The 23885-nt window shown below is 29.8% G+C and overlaps 1 protein-coding gene across 7 annotated transcripts in view; it reads right to left on the bottom strand.

The window, feature by feature from the left end:
• LOC132946947 (acetylcholine receptor subunit alpha-like) overlaps nucleotides 1-23885 on the bottom strand; it is a 177297-nt gene that overhangs the window by 48865 nt on the left and 104547 nt on the right. For 6 of the 7 annotated variants that reach the window (XM_061017069.1, XM_061017072.1, XM_061017074.1 and 3 more), the window contains 2 exons: nucleotides 11966-12146; nucleotides 2158-2273 (listed from right to left, as the gene is read on the bottom strand). In XM_061017069.1, the coding sequence (XP_060873052.1) occupies nucleotides 2158-2273; nucleotides 11966-12146 (297 nt within the window). Of the gene's footprint in view, nucleotides 1-2157; nucleotides 2274-9465; nucleotides 9647-11965; nucleotides 12147-23885 lie in introns of all 7 variants that reach the window. The other variant, XM_061017068.1, reaches the window with a different exon arrangement.

Raw genomic sequence — 23885 nt, forward strand, 5'->3', positions numbered from 1 at the left:
CGGTTATAATATTTTCATTCAAACTCCAGTGAGTTCTAGTAGACAGAACAACAAAATAAGTATTTCGTCTCACTATAGCGAAAATCTACGCTTACGTTACGTTACAGAGGGCGATACAGTGGATATTCGGCGATAGTTCCTTTAATATAGTATTATAATTAGATTATTTTATTACGGCTCCGAAATTTTCCAGGAATCATTATTAACGTACATTAATGACCATGGTAAATCCAATAATTGGTCGTGTTTGGTCCACGTCTGATCCGACGATTATTATTAATATGACATACGAGAACATCCGACCGAAATGTCATAATATAATACTATAAATTTTAAAACCGGACGTGTTGGATTTTGTCCATGGGATGTTTTTTTTAACCCAATATCGGTATGTTTTTATCGCAGTCGATTACACTCGTGTTCGGTTAATTTTACTGTCCGAAATAAGGTCGATGATTAAAAATAAAAATATAACGTTACGTAATTTGATTACATAGTCAATAATATAATGTTCATGGCATTTACTATGAACAATTTATAAGTATCTGCCTTGTACGATTTATTACGCGTTTAAAAGACAAAGTCAAGTTTTCGAGGTTTCATACATCCATTTAGAGCAGTGACTAAAACCCCGAGAGCCCCTTCCTATAAGCACGCCCGTATACGCATCGGTTGTTTTCGCGCAACGTTCGAAAAGCATTCGAACATTCGATTATTATGTATGCATTTCACACGAAACTTACCACGCTGTTCGTCGTGATCTGAATTGTAGGAAAATATAAGAACGCGAAACCCGCAACGGTCATGACTCGTGAATTAATGCATCTGCGAATCGCGAGTTGCGTTGCCGTTCAGAATATTGAGTGTGACATGTGAGACATGCACGTAGGAGGTTATCGTTACGTTTGTCACCCAAATGGCCAAGTGTAATGGGAGAAAATAAAAATGACATTTTCCAATCACACGCGTGATGATAGCATAGATGCAGTCATAGATATTATCGTACTGTTATCACGACAAAAACAAAACTAATATGGAATACTTATCATGGTAATTTAGCAACCGTTTAAACGTTTTACAGGTCCGATGCAAGTGGAAACTGTATATTGTAATAATTAAATAAGTAAGGTGACATTTTGATGTATAAATTTTAATTAGGATCACGAATCCGATACGTTTTTATAAGGGTAGGTATAGCAAAAAAGATTATAATACGTGCCGTTTTAATTTTCAATAAATTAAAATATAAATAAATCTTAGTATAGTAGTCTCGAACGGTTACTACATTATAACCACCGAAATGAACAGAATACGAATCACGTAAAATAATATGATGAAAATATAATGGATAATGCTTTTTTTCTTATCTGCGAAAATATCTTCAATGTCGAAATATTACTGAAAACAAAGAAAGTTTTCATTCGAACCGAAAAAAATGAATTTGAGGTCCAAAATCTAAGCTAACTACGATTCTTGACTTTATAAAGCACATCGTAATGTAAATAAAAAAAAAACTTTCCGCCCCATTAAAATCGTTTATTTTTTAGAGTAACGACAAAAATAAAAATAAGTAATCGGGAATCTCTGAGCGTGAACAATTTGTTGTATTTTCCACGTTGTTTATTGTATAAGTAAAATATAATGATATGTTATATTTTACATAATATTGTTATTACGAATGTCAACATTTTGTTACAATATGCTGCTGTCACGTAATTTTATATCTTTATCATGCACCTATTACGATTTTGGAACAATATTGTCGATTTATGAGCGTCGTTTATGGAATGATCTTAAATACAACAGTGATAATGTATAAAATAAAAAAAATAGAATCGTATTATTAGGTTTTTTTTAACAAGAAACGCGTCTATTTATCGTATACGATCGTCAGCCGTTTACTATGGCCATCATACAGTACGCTGTATAAAGCTTGTGTTTGTGACCCGTAGAAAGTGGCCAAGGTATATATATATATAATATATATGGATCACGTAATGTTGAATAATTTATGAATGCTTTTACAAAAATCGTGCGTTTCGATTCAGGCCACACTCGCAAGAGACATACACGCGTGCAGACATAATATGCGAGTAATTTATTTTTTCACAATTTATGGATTTGTTTACACACTTTCAATTATTTTTAATATGTTACCTGACTGCCGGTACTTCCAGTATATCCCATTCGACCGACATGTAAAATTCTGAGAGATCCACTCCGACGTCGACGATGTTTGAACCGACCTTTTCGTCCATGTGTCTCAAGTCTACCTGCAAAACGACTCTTATGCATTTTTCATTGGTTCCATTATGGTTAAAAAAAAAGGTAGTAATAATAAAAATAAAAAAAACAATTTATATTAACTCGGACCGACACACAGCCGGTTGTACTATGATAATGTGGGACGACATAAAAGAAAGCTACGGACCGGCAGGTTTTGAATAACCTCGTAAGCGTACTCGCTTACTATTTCAAAAAGTGTTTTGTTATTGTTTTAATTTGATCCGCGAGATTAAGATTTTCAATAAAATGTGATTTTTTTTCAATCATTCCACTAAAGGAATTTTACTAAGGTTGCATTTACTTTATTGAGGGATTGGATTTCGCGATTAAATTGTGGAATTAATTACATTCATTTCAAACACTATTTAAAGTGCCGAAATGTGTAATGCAATACGCTGATCCCATTGTTAAAAAAAAAAAAATGTTACTTATAAAAAAAAAAGTAGTAGAAAGTTGATAACGGGAAGTTTAAAAAAGTTTGTCGTTAAATTAGAACTTTGTGTTTTAATATTCTCTTACTTTTGTAATATTTTATACTAAACCTAAATATTTCATAACATGTTTTCACGTTTAAAATTAGTCTAAAATAGAAAATAAAATCAATAAATCCAAGAGTTTTCCATATTTAAATTGATAAAGACTATTCTAACATTTAAAACAAAATCGTTATTTTCTTTGAAACGTAATCAAAATAAAATACAATATAATCTGAAAGGAGGTGACTTTTTTGAAGCTTTAATTTTATTCCACCAGTAAATAATTATAAGAGAATAGGAAAATCATATGTTTGGAAATATAACCTAACCTAACCGATTGTTTCAAGTTATTTCACAAAGTTATCAAATAAATCTCACACTACTATTGCGAAATATTAATACAATTATTTTACAGCATGTACCTACACTTCCGTCTGAAAACGTTTAATGATTTCCTGACAGTGTCATTATGACCGACTGCGTAGTGTTAAGAGAATAATTTCCTTTGTCATAAGTATAAAAAAACTAGAATACAATTTAATAAAAATCGTTGAAAAAAATGAATAAGGAACTTACTCACAAAGTAACATAATTGTATTATAATATTACGATGGTAATAAGATTAGTTAATACCAGTAACCTATGTGTGTCAAGTCAAGATATTCTAATGGTTGCGAAAATGAAATGTATAACACTGATAACAATATATTAAAATAATACTACGTTTCACGTATAACTTACAAAAATACTTTATTCACGTATACGTATTTTTTAATAGGCATCTATTATTTTCCCGGAAAAATGTAATTTTACCTGGACGTTAATATTACGGTGAATTTCAAACACACTAGCCGGGATTAGTTATAAGTAATAACTTATAAAGAGATACATTTCTTGACAAAAAATGAATACCAACGACAGTAAACTAAGCAAGTAGTAATCTCATGTTAGTAGACATGTAGACAGGACGTGGGGTAGGTGGTTGACCCCTCGAAATGTTTTCATGAAATACATTTTTTCAATATGGTCATGTAAGATTAATGTGAATTTTTTTACGTTCATGTGACCCTTCCTCCCAATCATTTTTTATATTCATTTTATAACCCCCTCCCACAATTTTTTTACTGTATTCCTGCAAGCAACAATCAATATTTTTGATTCGTACAATAAATTAGGCGAAATGAAAAACAAAATGAGTACAAATTCCCAAAACATATTGAAACGTTTTTTATTCACCATAATGCATATCAGGTTTTTAATATTGGGATATATTATAAAATTCAGTTTCTATTTATAGCCGAAAGACCATTTTTTATATTCATCATAATATTATTATATGATAAATATATAGTAAGAATGAATTTGTATTTATTTTTTAATTTATTTTTTGTATTTTTATTTTGTTAACTGTTGTCAACTGTTTGGGCAAGAAATCGGTCTTTTTTTAAGGGGAAAGAATTTGTTTCGTTCCGTAGCTCTCTTTGATGATAATGGAAATATATTATACACAATGTTTAAAATCTTTTACAATTCAAAAACTACTGAAGCGTAATTACTATTAAGTACAGCTAAAAATTGAATGTAAAAAATAAAATACTAAATAACGAACTAATACGAACAAACCATGTTGCTAAAAAAAAGCGGTGTACCTACTGAATGACAATAATATCTAGCTCTACGATATTATAAGTAGGTATTAACATTATATTACCTATTGAAAAAAAAAATATTTAACAAATTTTTCAGCATATTTAAACGTTGTTTATACAATATTAATTTTATCATGTTTATTTTTATATTTATCTGTATGCGTATAATATTTCAATATTTATATTTTAGATATTGATTATTTAAACACGCTGTTTAGTTTTTATTGATTAATAACTTACTATAATATAGTGAGTGATAGTTACGTTTCGGCTAAATTGCATTTTGTTTCTTGGGTACAATCTAAATGGCCTCGACTCCTTGTGTACCGTATATTTTCTAAATTAATTCTAATTATTCATATGAGTAGGATCCGATATTAAGTTATGTAAGTAAAACTAACGTACCAACCAATTTTGTGGTTCTAACAATGTGAACTTGTGGTATTGACAATGAATATTAAGCGAATGTGTGAGTATCTCCCGATACGTGTTAAACTTGAGAATTTAATTCCTCATCACATTTCCTACCCTGATTATCAGACAGGACCCCAATTGCGTTTCGTAGTTTTTGGGATGAAAACTAAAATTTCTGACAGTTCTGTATGTTAAGAAATATATTTTATCTAATGATAAATAATCCAATTGGAGAGTGAATGAATCGTCGTAATTTATGTCAAAATTAAGGGTCACGAGGGTACTAATGAGAACGAAATATTTCAAAAACTTTCCCGACCGCAGTTGGAACGGACCCACCAAAAGTGAACACTAATCATTATGTTCCATTTCCCTGAATCGTTAACGCATTTACTGACACTAAAGTAGTATCGCAGAAATGGCAATGTAATATTTTCGGAAAGTTTAAAATGCATAATATTGTATTGTATACTTAAACATTGTACAGGCACATATTATATTATATTATTACATCAATACGAAGTGCGTTCGTAATAGGAACATTTTAAATGCTTTTTTTTTTGTCAAGGTTTTATTTATACGTTGGAGTGTTGGACAACCCTTGTTATCTGTTGGGGCAATTCTGTTTAGTGTGCGGTATTCTAATATAGTCAGCTTTATTTTACGATAAAGGTACGGGAATGGCATAATTTATTTTTTATTTTTTGAAAGTATACTTTATACCTACTTGACATTCTAATGTTGAAGATTACGGGGGCATAGTACTTTGCGTCTGAAAATGGCGTTAGTGATCGTAAGACGAGAAAACGTCGGTGATAAAATAAAATAAAACATGGATATTATATTATTATACCGGAGGGTTATAAAAAAATCTTTACATTTTAAAACGTCTCGTAAATCTTGGAAAATTTTTATTTTGAAGGATAATAATATATTTTGCAAAATCAATATTTAGTGATATCAATCGCGATTTTCTCCAGTAGTAAATATTAACAACAAATAATGCGATATAGTTTAAATTTAAATTACCTAACCTTATAGTCTATACGTTGTGGACAATAACTATTCGCTGTACCTATCGTATATAATAATTTATAGTTACCAGTTTTCAATAAACCAATTATTGAATTTGAAAACCGGTACCTATCTATAAATTTAAAAATAAATATTAGGTACTTACCAATAATATTTGTTAAATTTTTTTTTAATAAAACTGTATTTTCATGTAAAATAAATAAAACAATTTTGTAATATACTAAGATATTAAGGTTACAAAGTCACTTAAAAATAAAAAAAATATGAAGATACCTACAGGCTACAAGAATCAGATCACTCTTGTCTCTTAGTATATAGTGCCTACATAATTTACTATCATAATAATAATTTTTTATTTATTCAATGTAGGTACCTACGATCGTTTGCTTTTAAGAGTGAATTGTAATTATTGAATTCAATTTAAACAGTCCATGAAATATCATGGAAGAAAAATAAGAAAATGCAACATTTCACATTTGATTAATAATATTGTTGTCTGCGAAAATACTACCTGGGTTTTTGGTCGTGTTTATTCAAACACGGTATGTGTTCGGAAGAATATAATATTTTAAATGGAATAAATCGGAATAGTTTCGTGCACGAGTTTAGTGGTTTTGCGACGACGCTTCAGCCTTACCCGATTGCGGGCGGCGAATGAATATCAAAGAGTTTCTAGAGTCTAAATAATTATTGTACAGCCACGGGCTGGTTCTCGCAAACTTTATATCCACGGGCTTACTGTGTTAACATCGGTAATAAGGAGACATGCTACAATAGTGCATAACACCGTCGAGCATGATGGTGAAAATTATGGATGGTATAAATAACAATAGTCGGATAGGTGATAGTATTCTATACCCCTTCCGCCCACTTTTTAATTTTGGCAGAACGCCTTCTAAACCCCCGGCAAAGGCGAATTTCGAAAGCCGGCATGGAAGTGTAGGTGAAATATTTGCAAGACTAAATTTTTAATTTTTTACGAGGCGGAAATGAGCGTCAGTGGGACACCTACGGCCCTACGGGTCACTACGGTTAGGCAGTATTTAAATGATATCTATATTATAATGTATCACATATTATTTCATAATATCTGTAATACGAATGGACGGCGTAACATCGACACGATCATATTTTATATTAGTCACACATTATATCACATTTCGACAACCGTCCATGAATGACGATCGTTCGCGTCGTTTGTCATCGTATTATTGCGGTGTGAACAACGTCCCGCGCGACAGTCGTCGTGCGACCGCGGATTTGATCAGTCGGGTGTGTTGGCAATCCTGTGTCGTTACGCTTCATAATATTATTATAATATTATTGTTATTTATTATTCCACGGCGATTATTATCGTCGTCGGATTTCATAGCAGTCGTCTCCATTGCGGCGTGTATAATAAAAATGTGTACGATGTTCTCGTGACCCACGACCTTTGTGTTTCGATTACCCGGTCCACGGTATAGGACGCGATTGTGCGTGCGCGCTAATTGTGTGGCTCCGGTCGCCCCAGAGTGCTGCTGCGCGCTTCAACGAGCGGACCGCACGTAATTAGAACGGCGCCTTTTCTCTCTCGTATTACGATACAGGGCGACCTTTTTTTTCCTGTAAACCAGACGAGACGCGGCGTCTCTCGGAAGAGAACCAGAATTTTCAAAATATTTTATTATCATTTGATTCGTTCGAAAGTTTGACAACACAATTTTGTTACAATAATAATATACGTACTATAGTTTTATATTCTACTGGGATCATCCAACCAGCAGTGTTCTTAAGCATCCATCGCGATTCCTAAGATATTCCCGACGATACAATCACCCTGTGCGCTCTCGGCTATCAAGATAATACCATTTAATATCTCTTCCGGCTCTTTTATTCCGTTATTTTTCCACTTGGTCGTGGTTGTTTTTTTTTCGGCGTGTTTTTGTTTCTTTCACATATTGCCCGCCCGGCGGGGACGGAATCTTTTATAATATTATTACTGCACACGGTCACCGCTACACAAATGCGGTAAAACCAAACACAGGACTTTGCCAAAACCAATAATAATATTATGTCGTTCCGGACGAATGAGAGGGAACACAATATATAGTACGTTCGTGCTTTTGTTCGTCGACACGTTTTCGCGCGGCCTAAGGCAAATTTGGTCGAAGTTCACTTATCAGGACAAAGTTTTTGGACATCGGAAAAACTCGATATATTTTTTTGTCTTCATGCCGTGGACAACTCTTTTAAATGGTCGTTCTATTCTTATGGGCTTTGTCACTTTGGAGGTTCTTTTAAATAAATACAAAGAATTTTACTTTTTCTTAAAAGTACAATATAACTGCTATAAATGTGTTAAAGTAGTTTTCAGTTTTTTATAACATGTGAAAATAAGTTTGAAATAGGCCGGGAACGTATATTATAGGCGTAAATTATTCTTAACGATCGAGTTAAATTTATTTTATTGGGTTAACGGGATACAAGGATTATCAAGATCCAGGGTTTAAAAGGAAATAAAATGTTTTTTTAAATAAACTGTGTATGTGTATGGGGATGTACATTATAATATGATAGCATATAATATTATAGCTGTCAGCCTACGGATGAATATTAAAAATAAGCCCGCGGGTCTACGTTAGGTATACCCCCCGTGTTGTTTACGATATTATGTATTATACTCGATACCCATCCATTAAGTTTAATCGGTATTGCTGATGAAAAAATATTGTCAGTAACATGAACGTTAAGTACCTATGGGTTTTTATACTATTATTATTATTATTATTATAGGTGTAGTATAAAATAATTGATTGTATCACGTTTGCCTACGGTTTCACACATTCATCAAGACATATCACAACAGCGAAACAAAATGAATCCACCTAAAATTATAAACACACAAGCCCCGCGTGTACCTGGTTCATCGAGTACAAGTTGCCCTACATTTATCTAAAATGTCTAAAGAAAGATAATAATATTAAGCTACAATATAACATTATGTAATAAATACGTGCACACAACTATATAATTGTTGTTACTAAGTACCTTTAACTACCGAATATACCATTACGGTGCGTGAAGCAAACTCTCTACCAGTCAAACGCAATCACTTCCCCAAGGTCAAACAATTATAATTGGACTTTTCCACATCGACGTCGCAATATTATTATATGGTCCCGCGGGGAACGAAAACAAAAATGTCGGTCGGCGGATTACTCGTCACTTTGAATTTATTATTAATATTCGAAACATCCACCAGCGAGTGGCAATCAAAATGAAAAAAAAAAAATGAATAGAGTTAGGTACTATTCCATCAATTATTATACGATAATGGGGGGCGACCAGTCGGGGCAATAATATTAGAATTAAAATGTTGTTATGGTTCATTACGACTGCGAGCGGCACAACTACGGCGGCGATGACCTTGTAAGACGCGTATCACGGCAATGCACACGAAATAATTTCTGTATTACGATATTATCGTGCTGCTGCATCACCGCCACAAACGGCATATTATATAATATTATTATTAAAACGTTATAATAATATGATGTTATTAAATCGATGAACCAGGAAGAAGTTATTTTTTTGCCGGCTAAGCGGTACATTATCATTGTCACCTTGAACCCGTCATACGTCCAACTTCCTAGTTTCAGTACGCAAGTTTGGACGTCATAGGGGAAGAACTCGACGTCGATGGAACACGAGGACTTATAGACGGCGGGTGGCTGCCATAATACAAGCCCCGTACAGTAAACGGTCGCCTTTGTCATAAGGGTCACCTCGTAGTTACCGTCCGCACTGGAACAACACAACATACCACGTCTACTAGGCTACTGACAATATACAACTGTACGCGGTTATTGTGCGCTGCGCACGTATCGGGCGAAATGCTCGAGAATAATGATTATGATAATTGCAATAACAATAATGCATGACACATCATGTATTATTATACACTAATTGACATGGCTTATAATGATACTAATAATTATTGCATATTTTTTTTTTACGTTTAACTTTAGCGGTTCCACCACAAAGGCATCGGGAGACGACCATGTCCTGTGGCACACCGTGACCTATATTATGTATTGTTAACGATGTTATGTTTTCGTCGGTTAGTAAGCCATAAATTATCGTTTTTATTTTTTATCTCCATTATAATAATTAGAGCATTATGTATAGTTTTCACGACAAAGCATGTGCAAAAACTGCCTTTATAGACGATAATATCATAGACATAGACTTTTGAGAAACTTTTTTTTTTAATAAAAAAAATCGTCGTTTGATAAATAATTTAAATCTAACCTAAGCTACCTACATTTTGTTGATACAACCTTATTATATGCACGTTAAATCTTATTGGAAAGTAAAATATGTAAAAGAAATAATATACTTCATTGAACAGTTGTTTAATAGAAATTATTTAATGAACACCAAACTGTATTTGTTTAATGTTAATATAACGGTATTGATTTATTCGTTTGTTTGAAGTTGTTTTACCCTTTTCGAACAAATTTCACTCTGAAAAAAAAATATGAAAGAAGACGAAAAACCTGTATTTGTATTTTGTACACATTTTAATGTAATAATCTATTATTTATTTATTTATTTTAAATGTACAGTTGTGAATTATTGTGTATTTAAAAATTTTAATTCATATCGTAAACATGGAAAAAGACCAAATATGTATAGTTGCTTTATTAACATTGATTGAGAATATTTTAAATTATAATCAAAATTCAACGGTTGTATATTATCAGAATCACTTTTGTTTTTTTAATTTATAAATATAAAGAGGGAAAAGGGTTACGAAGTTTAAATCGTATTATTTTACTATACTATTTAATCATTTAAGAATTGGATCTGAGAAAAATAAAATAATCGTTGAATATGCAAAGCATATTCGCTCGATACAAATGTTTAGGCTTTAAACGGGATTAGGACAATTCAGTAAAGATTTTATTTTTTGTTTTTAATTACAGTCGTATATTTTAGTTTCGAGAGGAATGCCAATTTTCGGAGAGATAATCATAAAGCACAATACTATCGGCTGGTATTCTCGAGCATTTTGCACGGATAGTCGGAATGGTAACATTAATATATTACATACACACATATTTACATATAGTTAGTTAGGTATTTTATATTCACGCGCAGCCGGGAAGTGCACACTTATTCGATCGACATAATATACACTAAATATTACCAGAAAATTATATGGTACAAAAATAATAATAATAATGTTTTTAAATATTCAAGCTATTATAATATTATGTATAGTGCTATGGACGTGTGCCTACAAGCACATATTTCGGTGCCACGTGTTATTACTTATTATCATACATTCGATAGGCGTAATGTTTTCAAGTAAAGTAGGTATTATACAATACAGTGTACAAGACAATTATTTTTATGAAGAAGAAACATAATAATATTATTGTAGGTATAGCTAAAAATACTAAGGAGTAGATAACATATAATAATAGAAATACGTGTATAGTAGGTATCTAGCTTATATAATAATATATATATAGTTTAAAGCGTTTTTAATATATACAGCGTTGATAGATCAGTAGTCAGGACCTTGAGTCCTCGAAGGTCTTGTTTTATAATTACAACAGTAAATTATGCATGAACAAAAAAAAAATAAATATTAATTTTATAGTAAAGTGTTTTGGTTGCAAGTCGGTTTGTTCGTGTGTACGAGTGCAACAAAAACAACAACAACATCAAAAACAACATTCAATAACAACATCAACAGCAACCATAGAGAGTATAGGTACAGTGAACATAACGTTATGTAAGTTATATTTATTTTTAGTGTATGGGAGACAAAAAAATAAAGAGAGAGAGAGTTTAATAACGGAACAACGATGAGCCGTCGCATCGTAGACAAATATTAGTCATCACGGAGCCTGGACGATGCATATTTTTATTTAATAATATGGAACCAGAGCAGACATATATGACTTAAGGTTTGCATATTATTATTATTCAGTTTTTTTTTTTGTCCGGTTGCGCGGTAAATTGAAACGAAAAAACTGCCACTGTAATCTTATGGCCACATGGTTGTGTATTTGATGGGTTTTGGGTGGTGGTGGTTGGGTAGGGGGGTACCTTGAATCCGTCGTAAGTCCAGCTACCAAATTTCAACACGCACGTCTGCTCGTCGAACGGGAAAAATTCCACGTCGATCTCGCACGACGATTTGAATATGGCTGGTGGTTTCCATTCTACCAGTCCTACGTGGTATATGGTCGCTTTGGTGGCCAGCGTCACGTCGAAATTGCCGTCGGCGCTGCGGATCATACACAATAATACACAAATTGCAACATAACCGTCGTCAGCTGGACTATATTATTATATACCTATATATAGTATACCTAAACATAAACCCAAATGTCGTGCAGTATTGTATGTACGACTTGCGTGTGCGAGATGATAAAAAAAAAAAGTAATTATCATCATCAACATCATCATCGTCGTCATCAATCGCCCAACGATTACATATTTTCTAAATAATATTGCGCCTAAATTACGATATCTGTTTTTTAATCAAACTGAAAATGAAACGGTAAAAAAATGCATTATGGTTTGAAATAAAATTGTTAACTTTATCTTTGAGAAAATAACACAAATGGAATAGGTTAATAACGATTGCAATCAACTTTAATTTGATTTATATCGGTTTAATGAAAACTGCTTTAAATTTGAAAAATTATTTTTGCAAAATGTATTATAATATAATATGATATAGAATATTGAAGAATTTAACTTTATGAACTTTAAATTTATATAACTTATATTTGTTATGAACTTGATAAAAATATGAAATATAAGATAATAATTAAAAAGTCATCGGCTATCTTATCAAACTCATAATATTATGAATAAGATCATAATTATTAATTCAGTAGGGAATCATCTGTAAAAATATTATTCTTAGTTTTATATTCCAAGCAAACAGAAAGAGGTAACTATTGGTTATTATTAATAAAGTTTAGAGAAAAACTTTCACGTGAAGAACACTTATAAAGCTGAACAAGCGGTATTAATATTATAGATTCGTTTCGAAATAACATAAATATTGGCTCCAGAGTCCAGATGAAAAGTGTGTAAGTGACCAGAATGATCAATATTTAAAATATTAATAAAAATTTATAAGAGTTTGAACAGACATGAACGATGAATGATGATATGGTGAAATTATATTATTATAAATTAAAATAGGAATTTACGAAGAAAATATAATTATATATCTATCATTGCACTTATCTAGTATAAAATATTATGTATACAAAATATTGAACGCCTATATACAATTGAGTTTGGCCATCACATCTCGTATGTAGACACCTGTCTACTAATGACCTGTTTTGATATAAAATAATAGTTATATACAATATATTACATTATGTCTATATATAAAATGACTTGCTATGTATATGAATAAGTCATTGACTAATAAGCCATATCGAGCATCGATAAGGTCACATAATTGTATCGTATAATATACCTTGTTATTTCAACCTAGTAATAATACGTGTGCACTAAAATAATTACTTTTTATATTACTATCGCGCACCTAATTAATCAGTACAGACAAAATGTATTAAACAAAATGTTTTTTTTTTTTTTAAATGCTCTTTGACAACATAATATTATTTATAGATATATTATAATAATATCGCTATTTTAAAAATATTTTATCGTACACAATCCGCCACCGCCACCATGTCGTAAATCATTCACTACGCAAAAACAATAATATAATGGACGAAACTGTAATATGGATCAATACGATAATAATGTAATATACTCGTATTATTATTATGATCGGTGGTCAAGTGGACAATGATAACTGTCACGTGGTGATGATTATCCAGGTATTTCCTGACAACTAATGTGAATCGGTTATTACCCGGCTTTCGTCAAAGCGCGTCGCTATTACCATTATTGTGACTCGCATAAATTAATGTTTACTTTTTCCCTGCTTACTCGTGAGGACGTTCCGTGTTTCAAATAATTTCGAATAAATTATACATAATATAATATATGACATTAACGCAAAATATGTATCACAATTTATTATTTTGGATGGTACGAATACACTTGCAATTTTTGTTTACTTTGTAACATAACTCTTTGTTTATTTGTACGTAGTATAATGTTTTTCGGTTATTATTTGTGGAGAATATGTAAATAGTACAGAGAAGCAGCTGAATTCGTCTCCTACTAAAACAATAAATAAAAGGGCTCAACTACTTATAAGAACTTTTTTGGAAAATAAAAAAAAAATATTATATTAAAATTATAAATAGTTTTCAAATAACTAACATATAGATCCGATTGGTTTTTGGTACATAGCGGTGTTTCATCAGATTATTAAACTAAGCACACGTATATCGTTTTGAATTTTCTAAAGTTACAGGTATATTGACGGAATGCATTTTTATGTTTGAAGTACAAACCACTAGGGGCTGAACACTAATAAACGTTATGGACCAAAAACAGTCAGTGAAGAAACGGTTTTTTCTATCACATACGGTTAAGTTAGTTGAACCACTGGATATTATATACTATTTATTTTTATCGTTGCTTAACTGCTATTGATTTAGGTCTCTATTTAGTATTAAGTCCTGTAATCACATCGTTTTAAATAGGTCATAAAAGTTCCGATGTTTATGGTTATCGCTTAATAAACTAAAATGTTTCGAATATTTTTACAAAGTTTGATATCTGTTAGTATGAACAATTAAAAAAAAAATAATAACAAATAGCTTATTTATTCAACGTTAATTCGATGTTTGATGTTCGCAATACCACATTTTATTTTAAACTCAAATGTAATGTTTTACATATTATTATTTGAAGATAATAAAAAAAAATGTATATTATAAATAGTTATACACTTAATATGAAAGTAATTCAACGTGATAACTGATAAATATGAAAAATAATATTATACCTTATGAGTTACGAGTTTAGACTCAACAAATAAACAAACATGAATAGTTAACACGGCGACCTGGGTATGCAATATTGATGCGTGCACGTCTACATTTCAATTTTTAATAGTGATGTTACCAACCTAGGTAACTTTTATTAAAATTACATTACAATTAAACACATATTATTTTTAAAAAATATGATAACTAGAATAATTATAATTTTATTTTACAATTATTTGTTTTGGCTTACTTGATTTTATTACATTAAAAATCATAATTTTACATAAATGATTGACTCGCCAATACAAGTTTATAATATATTTACATTTATTATTAATTTATACTTAATAATATTTTAGAGTATACACATTTTTTTTTTTTTTGGGGGGTTGTGGCTTTGACAACTGAGGTCATTATAGCCTGTGGAACCTGTGGGAGGGTACTGTAGGTTTTGAACATGTGTGTGTTTGTTTTGGCAGAATTTTGAAGTGGGCAACCGTAGGTATCTGCCATGCCCAGGTGGGGGATGGCGGCCTCTCTCTCCGGACACAGTGACTGCCCAAAGAAAAATGCCACCCGTGACCGAGTTCAAACCGGCGCGTCGCAACCGACGGCAAAGTCCGCTCGGTCACTCAGTACCCCATACCCATTTTAATAATACAAATCTGCTTATGTTGTGATATTGAAATGTTTATATATTTCAGGAGTAAAAAAAACTTATGAGCAAGTCAATTGTTTAAAAATATAATACAACTGTTGTGTGGATAGTAAATTATAGTATTGGATTTTTTACATTATTCCAGTTAACATTGATACAGAAACGATTCGTTCAATAAAAATAAATCAAGATTGTTGAGACGTTTCTATTATTATTGTATTACACGATTATTCAACGTGGAATTAAATGATTTTGTATTTTGGCTGTAACGCCGTAGCAGTTTTCAGTCCGCCTATCATCATTAAAAGTAATTACATAGCCATTATGATTTCAAAAGATAATTACAGTGCTACTGTTAAGAAAAGTATGTCGGGATGGCCTCCAACAGCCACACGTATATGTACATACACATGTACCTGCAACAGAGCAAAACCATAATACAGGGCATTTTTCGTTCAAGTAAAGCTATTGAAGCAACCACTTATTGTTTCCAAACTGGAATTTACGGGATGCCCATTGCTGAAAGAATACCGGATTTTAATAATTCGTGGTTAACCACTACAATAAAAGCGTTTACCTACTTTAAATTATGAAAACTGTTATAAGTTTCACGAAATGTGATTTTTATAAGTCGAAGACGTCATGTTTCCTCATACGCAAGCCTGTACGTAGCACGACGTTTTATATAATACAGTAAATAAATGTGTACATTATTTCTTATATAAACAATCGTCATTATATTATTACTATACGGATATTCCTGTCGATATTATCCATCAACTTAACGTAAACTGTATTTATATAGCACCGTTATATAGGTGTTCAACTTCAGTGTAATTATAATTATTAATAATTCAGGTATTTCATTTCGTATAACAACTTTTAAATGTAAAAAATAAAATTATCTGCGTTAAAGGTATTATTGAATATTTTAACATAAATATTTTTTTGAGCTGGGTGCAGATATTTTATTTTTTTAACCGATTTTGAAAAATAGACGTGTTCCTTGTCGTGGTGAACTCATTGCCAAAAACATATTCATGATTGATATATCGATTGTAGAGGAAAAATATCGAGTAGCTATGAGCCTATGGTTTTATATTTACTTATATGCCATAAATATTGAATAATATCTTTTTTTTTATATAAGGCAGTCTATTATACTCAATACATAAATGGTGCAGATGATGTACAATAAGCACTAGTGATGGAAGAATAATACAATTACCTACAATGCTAATTTGTTGAAGAAACAATCCAGCGACAGCAAATACTACCTATATCTGTTAATTTAAAACGATACGCATTAATTATTCAGAAATATAATTTATTTTTATACGGGTACCGAGAGTATCAATTAATCTATACATTTAAATATTTTATGGTTAACATAATATATAATATATTTTTTTTCATCTTATACAAAATATGGATAGCATTTTAATTAATTTACGTGATATATTAATCTTATTTCATCAACCATTTACGTTAAACAATATTTGACAATTAATATAAAAAGTTTATAAAATAAGTTTAATAATTTAATTTAAAAGTTCTGAGATCAAATACTTAGTATATTGTTATTAACGATAGCATTTTGACGAAGCGTGATTTCCTAGTAAACTGATCAAAACTTTAAATCTAATTTCGTGTTATTATCAATTATATTGTAGTTGAGCACAAACTTTAAGTTTTACAGTAGGTGGCAATATGACAGATTTTTCCCAATATCATACCAAATACTAAATTTATAATTAAAAAAGATTCATCACAAAAATGTCTTGAATACTAACAATAATAAAGGAAAAAATGTATCTTTATTATTTTTACATTAATCGATATTTATATGACAATGTACCCTAAAAGGGTTATTATAACATGTATAATATATTACAATATATCTGTACTTAATAATGATGAATTTTAACTTTAAAAGTTAATCATTACATATTGTATTAAATGCAAGATACATTTCCCAGTTATTGTGGTTTTAAACTCCACAAAGGTAGTTAAAATCAATTGTTACTAAACATTTTTTTCAATTTGCTTATAAATGACAAAATTTTCAACCAAAAACTCATTGTTATTTTTTTTTTAATTACTATAATATGTTTCAGATTATTTTATGGTTAAGGTTAGATTAACTGCGGCTTTCCGTTGTATGTATTTTTTAACTGTTTTACAATATATTTAAAACCTTTACAGCAGCCTCGGGATCAATTATTGCGTTGTTGCATTTCTGCTTACATAAATTACACGCATTGTACATTTTATAATATTTTCTTATACTTTGTTACTGTATGTCTAAAAATAATATGAATGCACGATATAATACAATTTTGATTACTATTTCTTTTTATGACAATTATTTTGTATAGTAAGTAGGTAAGTAATAAATATTTAAAAAAATGAAATGAAAAAAAAAAATTAAGTAGTTGGTTATTGTTTTGAAAAAAAACAATTGTAAATTTACTTTTAACTGTTAACTTTAAATTATGTGTATTATTACTGAATATAATTCTAATGATAAAACTTTTCGGCAGTAGTTAAATCTTAAGAGATGCCTGATCATAATTTTGAATCAAATATTAAATTTGTAAAAAAAAAATGATTATATTTAATGAACAATTTTAAATATCGTTCGTCAATGGTTTTTTTTTACATAATATGCAAACTTAAAACAAACATAAATTTTAAATAAATAAATAAATATTTTTTTAAACAAAAATAATACGAATCTTCGTGTTCATGTGGCAAATAGGTAATTTATATTTTTCTCTAATACTTGCTGCATCGGAGAACGCCAAATTATACCTTATAATTTATTTCAAACTATCATTGTAATAATTATAATACTATAATCTCCGTCGTTTAATTTTATACTTCATTAGTCACATGACAAATAATTCTCTAAATAGTTTTTTATATATTGTTTTTAGTTACTAAAATACATATATTAATGTATTATGCAATTGTTGTTATTTATAATCACTTTCAAAATGAATGTATTTCACCTACCTACATATATTATTACACGTTATTAAAAATTCAATTATCGAATATTATTATTTCTGGCGTATTAAGATTTTCTCTCACTAATTAAGTTCGTATGATCACATTACATAAATACTTACAATCGATAGTAGATTACAATATCTGTTGATATACGTTTTACATTAAAATATATTACTCTCAGAGTGTATGAATGCTTAAGGCAATAAACCGATCTACAATAGAAATTGGTAACTACAAGAATACAGAGTTGAGAGACTATTTTACCCTGTTATCAATGACGGGTTAAACTACGTGTACACTACAAAGTCTCACCGATTGACGGTTTTCAATAACAGAACCAATATAATTTTTTGCAATATTCATAGGTACGAGATATTTGTAATTGTTTTCCTCTTTTGAAATACGAATAATATGATTTATAATGAAACTGAAAAATGGGTTTGGAAAAACATTAACGAAGTCGCGTTTTTCTCAAACGTATTTTTTTGACAATTTAATAAATATAACTATGTGTTGTCTACCCTTTTCACATCGTTTGTTCTACAAAAAATTTACGTTTCCGTCTTATTAGATACGCCACCATTATACAACTATCGAGAAAACAGACGCACATCGTAATAATAATAATATATAATATCCATAGTGAATGTAACGATACATTTTCTGACCGATATGAGAAATAACGGTGGTTTGTCCTCATTCGGTCCGTTTGTTTGACTTGGAAATATCAAATAATATATATTATTCGTCATTTCGCGCCGGCAACATCTTAAAACCTTAGTACCTATAATAATGCTCGTGCGACATTAATAATATATAAAATTAATTTTGAATATTTTTTACATATTTTCGGGTTTGGGCATATATGATTCGATCGTATTTCTCATATTTTAATAGTTTTTAGCAGCACATGAATTATTGCTTACCTACAAAAGTCGTATATACGACCACTCTATAACACTGTATACTATTATAGCCACAAGCTACTGCATTCAACTACGGGAAAGGTCGTTCACCTATATACATATATGTAAAGTCGTGTCACATTTATAAGCAGTGTAAATACTCAAACACGTTCCGAATTCGTTGCATATTTATAATAATTGTTTTGATGACATTTATTTTATACCAAGTGTTATACTAATTATGTATAATTGCACGTCGTTACGTCTTGTCCAGTCCCTATCATATTATCGTGTTTTCGACTTTAAGGCCGCATATTTCGGACCACTTTGATAGTTGACCGCCGCCGTCGAAATGACGTGTTTCGCGCGGTTTTTCTTGAATTATCGGTCGGACATTGTGCAATCGATTTCGAGCGATGCGCGTGGTACAGAATCGAAATCAATGTACGCCGTCACACGGTGCGGCGTGGCGTGAAAAACGAAAACCGGTACCGTAATGACTGCTGCAGTGGGCTGCCGCAAGCGATGCGTGCTTATCGTACACTCAGGCAGCCACTTTTGGCGACGGCAAACAGCATCGGTTTAAACAATATTCATGTGCAGTGCCCAATCGTGTATTAACTGTAGGCCGTCTGCCGCAGCATAGTATTTCTTAACCCGACCGGAAAAATGAACAGACGACAGGAGTGGTCGCCAGTACCTTCAGTACAGTTCCTGTGACGCCATGCGATCGTAATTGTAATAATACGCCATAGGTGGTGTGGGCTTGACGTTAGTCGGGCTTAAAACCGTATTGACGATGCTGTTAAAGCGCATAATATGGTCCATACCGCCCACCTGCTTTGGAGTACAGTATACAAATGCGCCACCGCAGCTATTATTCGCATCGCCGATTGGGTTGCGGACGTTTGCGCCCAAAAGACACTGTTTACACACAAAACGTGCCCAATCCGTATGCGGCGCTGACGTTTAACAACAATTCGAAATAAGTTGATGGTTTTTGAAATATTAAGGTCCCCATGTTGAATGATACACTTAGAAAAATTAATATTAAATGATAATTAATATAGATATACCTATGATCTATAAATAGGGTGTAAATAACATGCATTATATAATAATAAAATATGTTAAATATAACAATGTTTCTAAAGATGAGTCAGTAACTATCATTTTTTTTTTTTTTTTACTAAAATTAGCCGTTTAAATGGATAACAATAATAATTGTCTCAGATATATGCACCGTCCTTAAAATTCTATATAACAACACATACGCAATATTACACTAAAATAATGTTTAGTTATCTTAGTCGATTGGAGTTTTATGATTCCGATAAGCAATAGCGAAAATAAAATATTATTTTATACTTCCTTATAAATTGGGTATATATTATAGGCTACGATTTGTGGTGTAACGTGTTACGGTAAACAGTTTTAGGCTCGAATATGCGTTGTACCACTGATTTAAATATTATTTTCATGACCGGCAACAGCATAGTTTACTGGTCTATATTTACTCAATTCGTTGCTAAGTCAATCATTGAAACCGACGAACAAACAACAACGATCGACAGTTGTCAATTGGGTTTGAATTGTTCAGGGATTAAACAAATTGTGTAAAAATAATAATGGTCGATTAAACACGAAATTTAATTTAAGCACACTGTGGCTAGACCTATGGTGCAATAAATTATCAAATATTTTAGTTCTATAGGAGTTATACGTGCAAATTAATTACTTAAGTATTTTAATAACTAGGTATAGCATTATTAACAATAAACAAAGATATTAAATATTATTTAATAGAAAGAAAAATTCTTTCAGACATATTTTTTAAATATTATTAATTTTAATAGTGTCAAAACATTCCATATAAATAAATAGCTTCAAATTTCGTATTTGTTTTCTAGTATAGTGTAAAAATTAAACTTTATGCAAAACAATACTGATGAAAAATTAAATTCAAATATTTATTACATGAACTTTATAAAGAAGTTTTTTAGGTGGACACTTTATTGTTTTTAAAGAACACTCAACAAAGTCATTCATCTACTGTTGCATTTATTTTTAAAAAAAATACATAATAAAACAGTCATAATCCATTCATTTAAAGTTAGGTCTGAAACGATAAAGTAGACTAAACTTAAAGCCATTATTCTTTATCGGTTTTCTACTAACAATTTTCAGATTTTTCGGTCCGGAAATATAGTTTCTAGAATCCTATATTTCATTTATACGTACCTACAACTTATCTATATGAAAAATATTAAGATATAATAATATGTTGAATAATAATATATTAAAAGAAGATACAATCAAAAAAAAAAAAAAAATACTTATTTATGTCCTGATGTACTACATATTTTTTTAAAAAATTCAACATTAAATATAAGTCTTATGTGAAATTTTTATTTTAAAAATCAAACTCTAAGAGCTCTTAAAAATAATATATATTATAACAATTAAAATAATTAAAATAATAAACAAAAACTAACAATAACTTCTATGTTCCGGAAATTTAATAAATCTACAAGAACAGTATTTTGGGATAAATATTTTTTCACTGTGAAAATTGACTGTAAAAGTTTTAAAATAAAATGTGCACTGTTGATTAGGATAAAGAAATTAGATTTTAAAAAAAGGAGATCTTTGAACACAATTTTAACAAAGGTTCTATGCGCTTACTTTTAGACAGATTCGTCATAAATAGCATATTGTTAAATCCAAACACGTTTTACTTGTTTTTTCAAACTTTTCGCACAAAATAGTTTTAACACAATGAATTTCTCTTTGAGGCCATGCTTTCGAATACTTTCGAAAGTTTGGTATAGTAAATCACACATTTAATAACAATATAGCCATATAGGTATTTAACACAACAAGATTTTTCACCCAAAAATTCGAAACTATTGAAAATATATTATTTTAATACCTATATTGCAAAATGTATAGTATAAATCATAAATTAAAAATGTAATCACGTATTTACAGTATAAAATATATAATATGTTATGTAATAACTTATAATACACCGATTTAAAGTTATATTTAAGTTGTTTGATTATTATGTTAATATGTACTTAAATAGTGATATTTTTCACGTTTTAATTTTGGAAATGGGTTATAATAATATATTATCATTAAAATTAAAATAATGTTATTGTAATTTTATATTTATTGGGATAATTAATTATACTAATATAGGTATTTATATCATATTTAAGTATTGGAATAAATAATATAATATGAATTTTAATGAGATTATTGAAAAATGTAATTTACAATTATGTTTACTAAATACATTTGTAAAATTATATTATAAAATATATTATTATACTTCAGTAAATACAAATTGAATATATAAAACGCAATAGAACATATTGTTAATATATTTTTATAAATACATTTATATCATATTTTATAATCATTAAGAAAATAACAGGCCGTCAAATAAAACATATTAACTATCAACATAATAACCATTATTTACTTTCTATTGTTACTGATTTAAACATTTAAAGTTATTTTAATTAATTTTGACCAAAAAAAAAATACTTAAGTTTAAATATTCAACTGAAGCTTGAAGTAACATTTTAAATTATGTTGATGTAAAATGTAGATAATTATGTAGTTTGCGTTTATTTATCTGTTATAAACTGAACAGATTAGTGTTTTATAGGATGTTGAAAAAATAATCCAATTAGGTATTTTAAATTAAATTAAATATTTGTTATTATTTTTAAAAATGTATACTTCATAATAATGTTATTATGAAGTATTTCGACGAATAAATATTATTTTAGTTTTTAATTTATTGCAAGTCCGACTAGCTTAAAGTCTATTTACTATTAAGGTATTCCGGTATAATATAAAATATGAAATTTAATCATCCATTGATATCTACAAAATAACATAGAAAGAGGAAAATATAATTTGTCAGGTTTGAAGGTTGTTCAATAAAGTCTAAGATCTTGTTCCATATTCTCCGTCGTGTACTGAATAGATTATTTTTATTATTCTTAAAATCTTACAATGTTACCTAAACTTACTTTATTGCATATGGTTCTTCTTATTCGTATATTACAATCTCTCTCTCGTAATATCTATTCACAAAACTTTATATTTATAAGAAATAGTAATTAACTTTGGAAAACGCTGATCCGGAGTATGAAATATTTGCGAGAAATTTGTGTCATGCGTAAATTATTTACCTCTAATATTTAGCCTAAATAAATAATAGATAAATAGACTAAAAATGTATTATATCAGTTATATCAGATCATAAAACAATTTGTATCTAACGTCTTTGGGCTAGGTTAATACATGTTTCTTAGTGGAAATTAATTTCAATTCAAATAAAATGAAAATTACAAAGGTAATATTTTAATTAAAATTTTAGCGCATAAAGAACCGTGAAATTATTTTTGTATTAAAATAAAAACAATAAAAACTTTACGTGAAACTAACTATTTTTAGTTAGAATTTAATGAAATATTAAAAAATAATCT

This window comes from Metopolophium dirhodum, chromosome 6 (assembly GCF_019925205.1).
Source record: "Metopolophium dirhodum isolate CAU chromosome 6, ASM1992520v1, whole genome shotgun sequence".
Taxonomy (NCBI): domain Eukaryota; kingdom Metazoa; phylum Arthropoda; class Insecta; order Hemiptera; family Aphididae; genus Metopolophium; species Metopolophium dirhodum.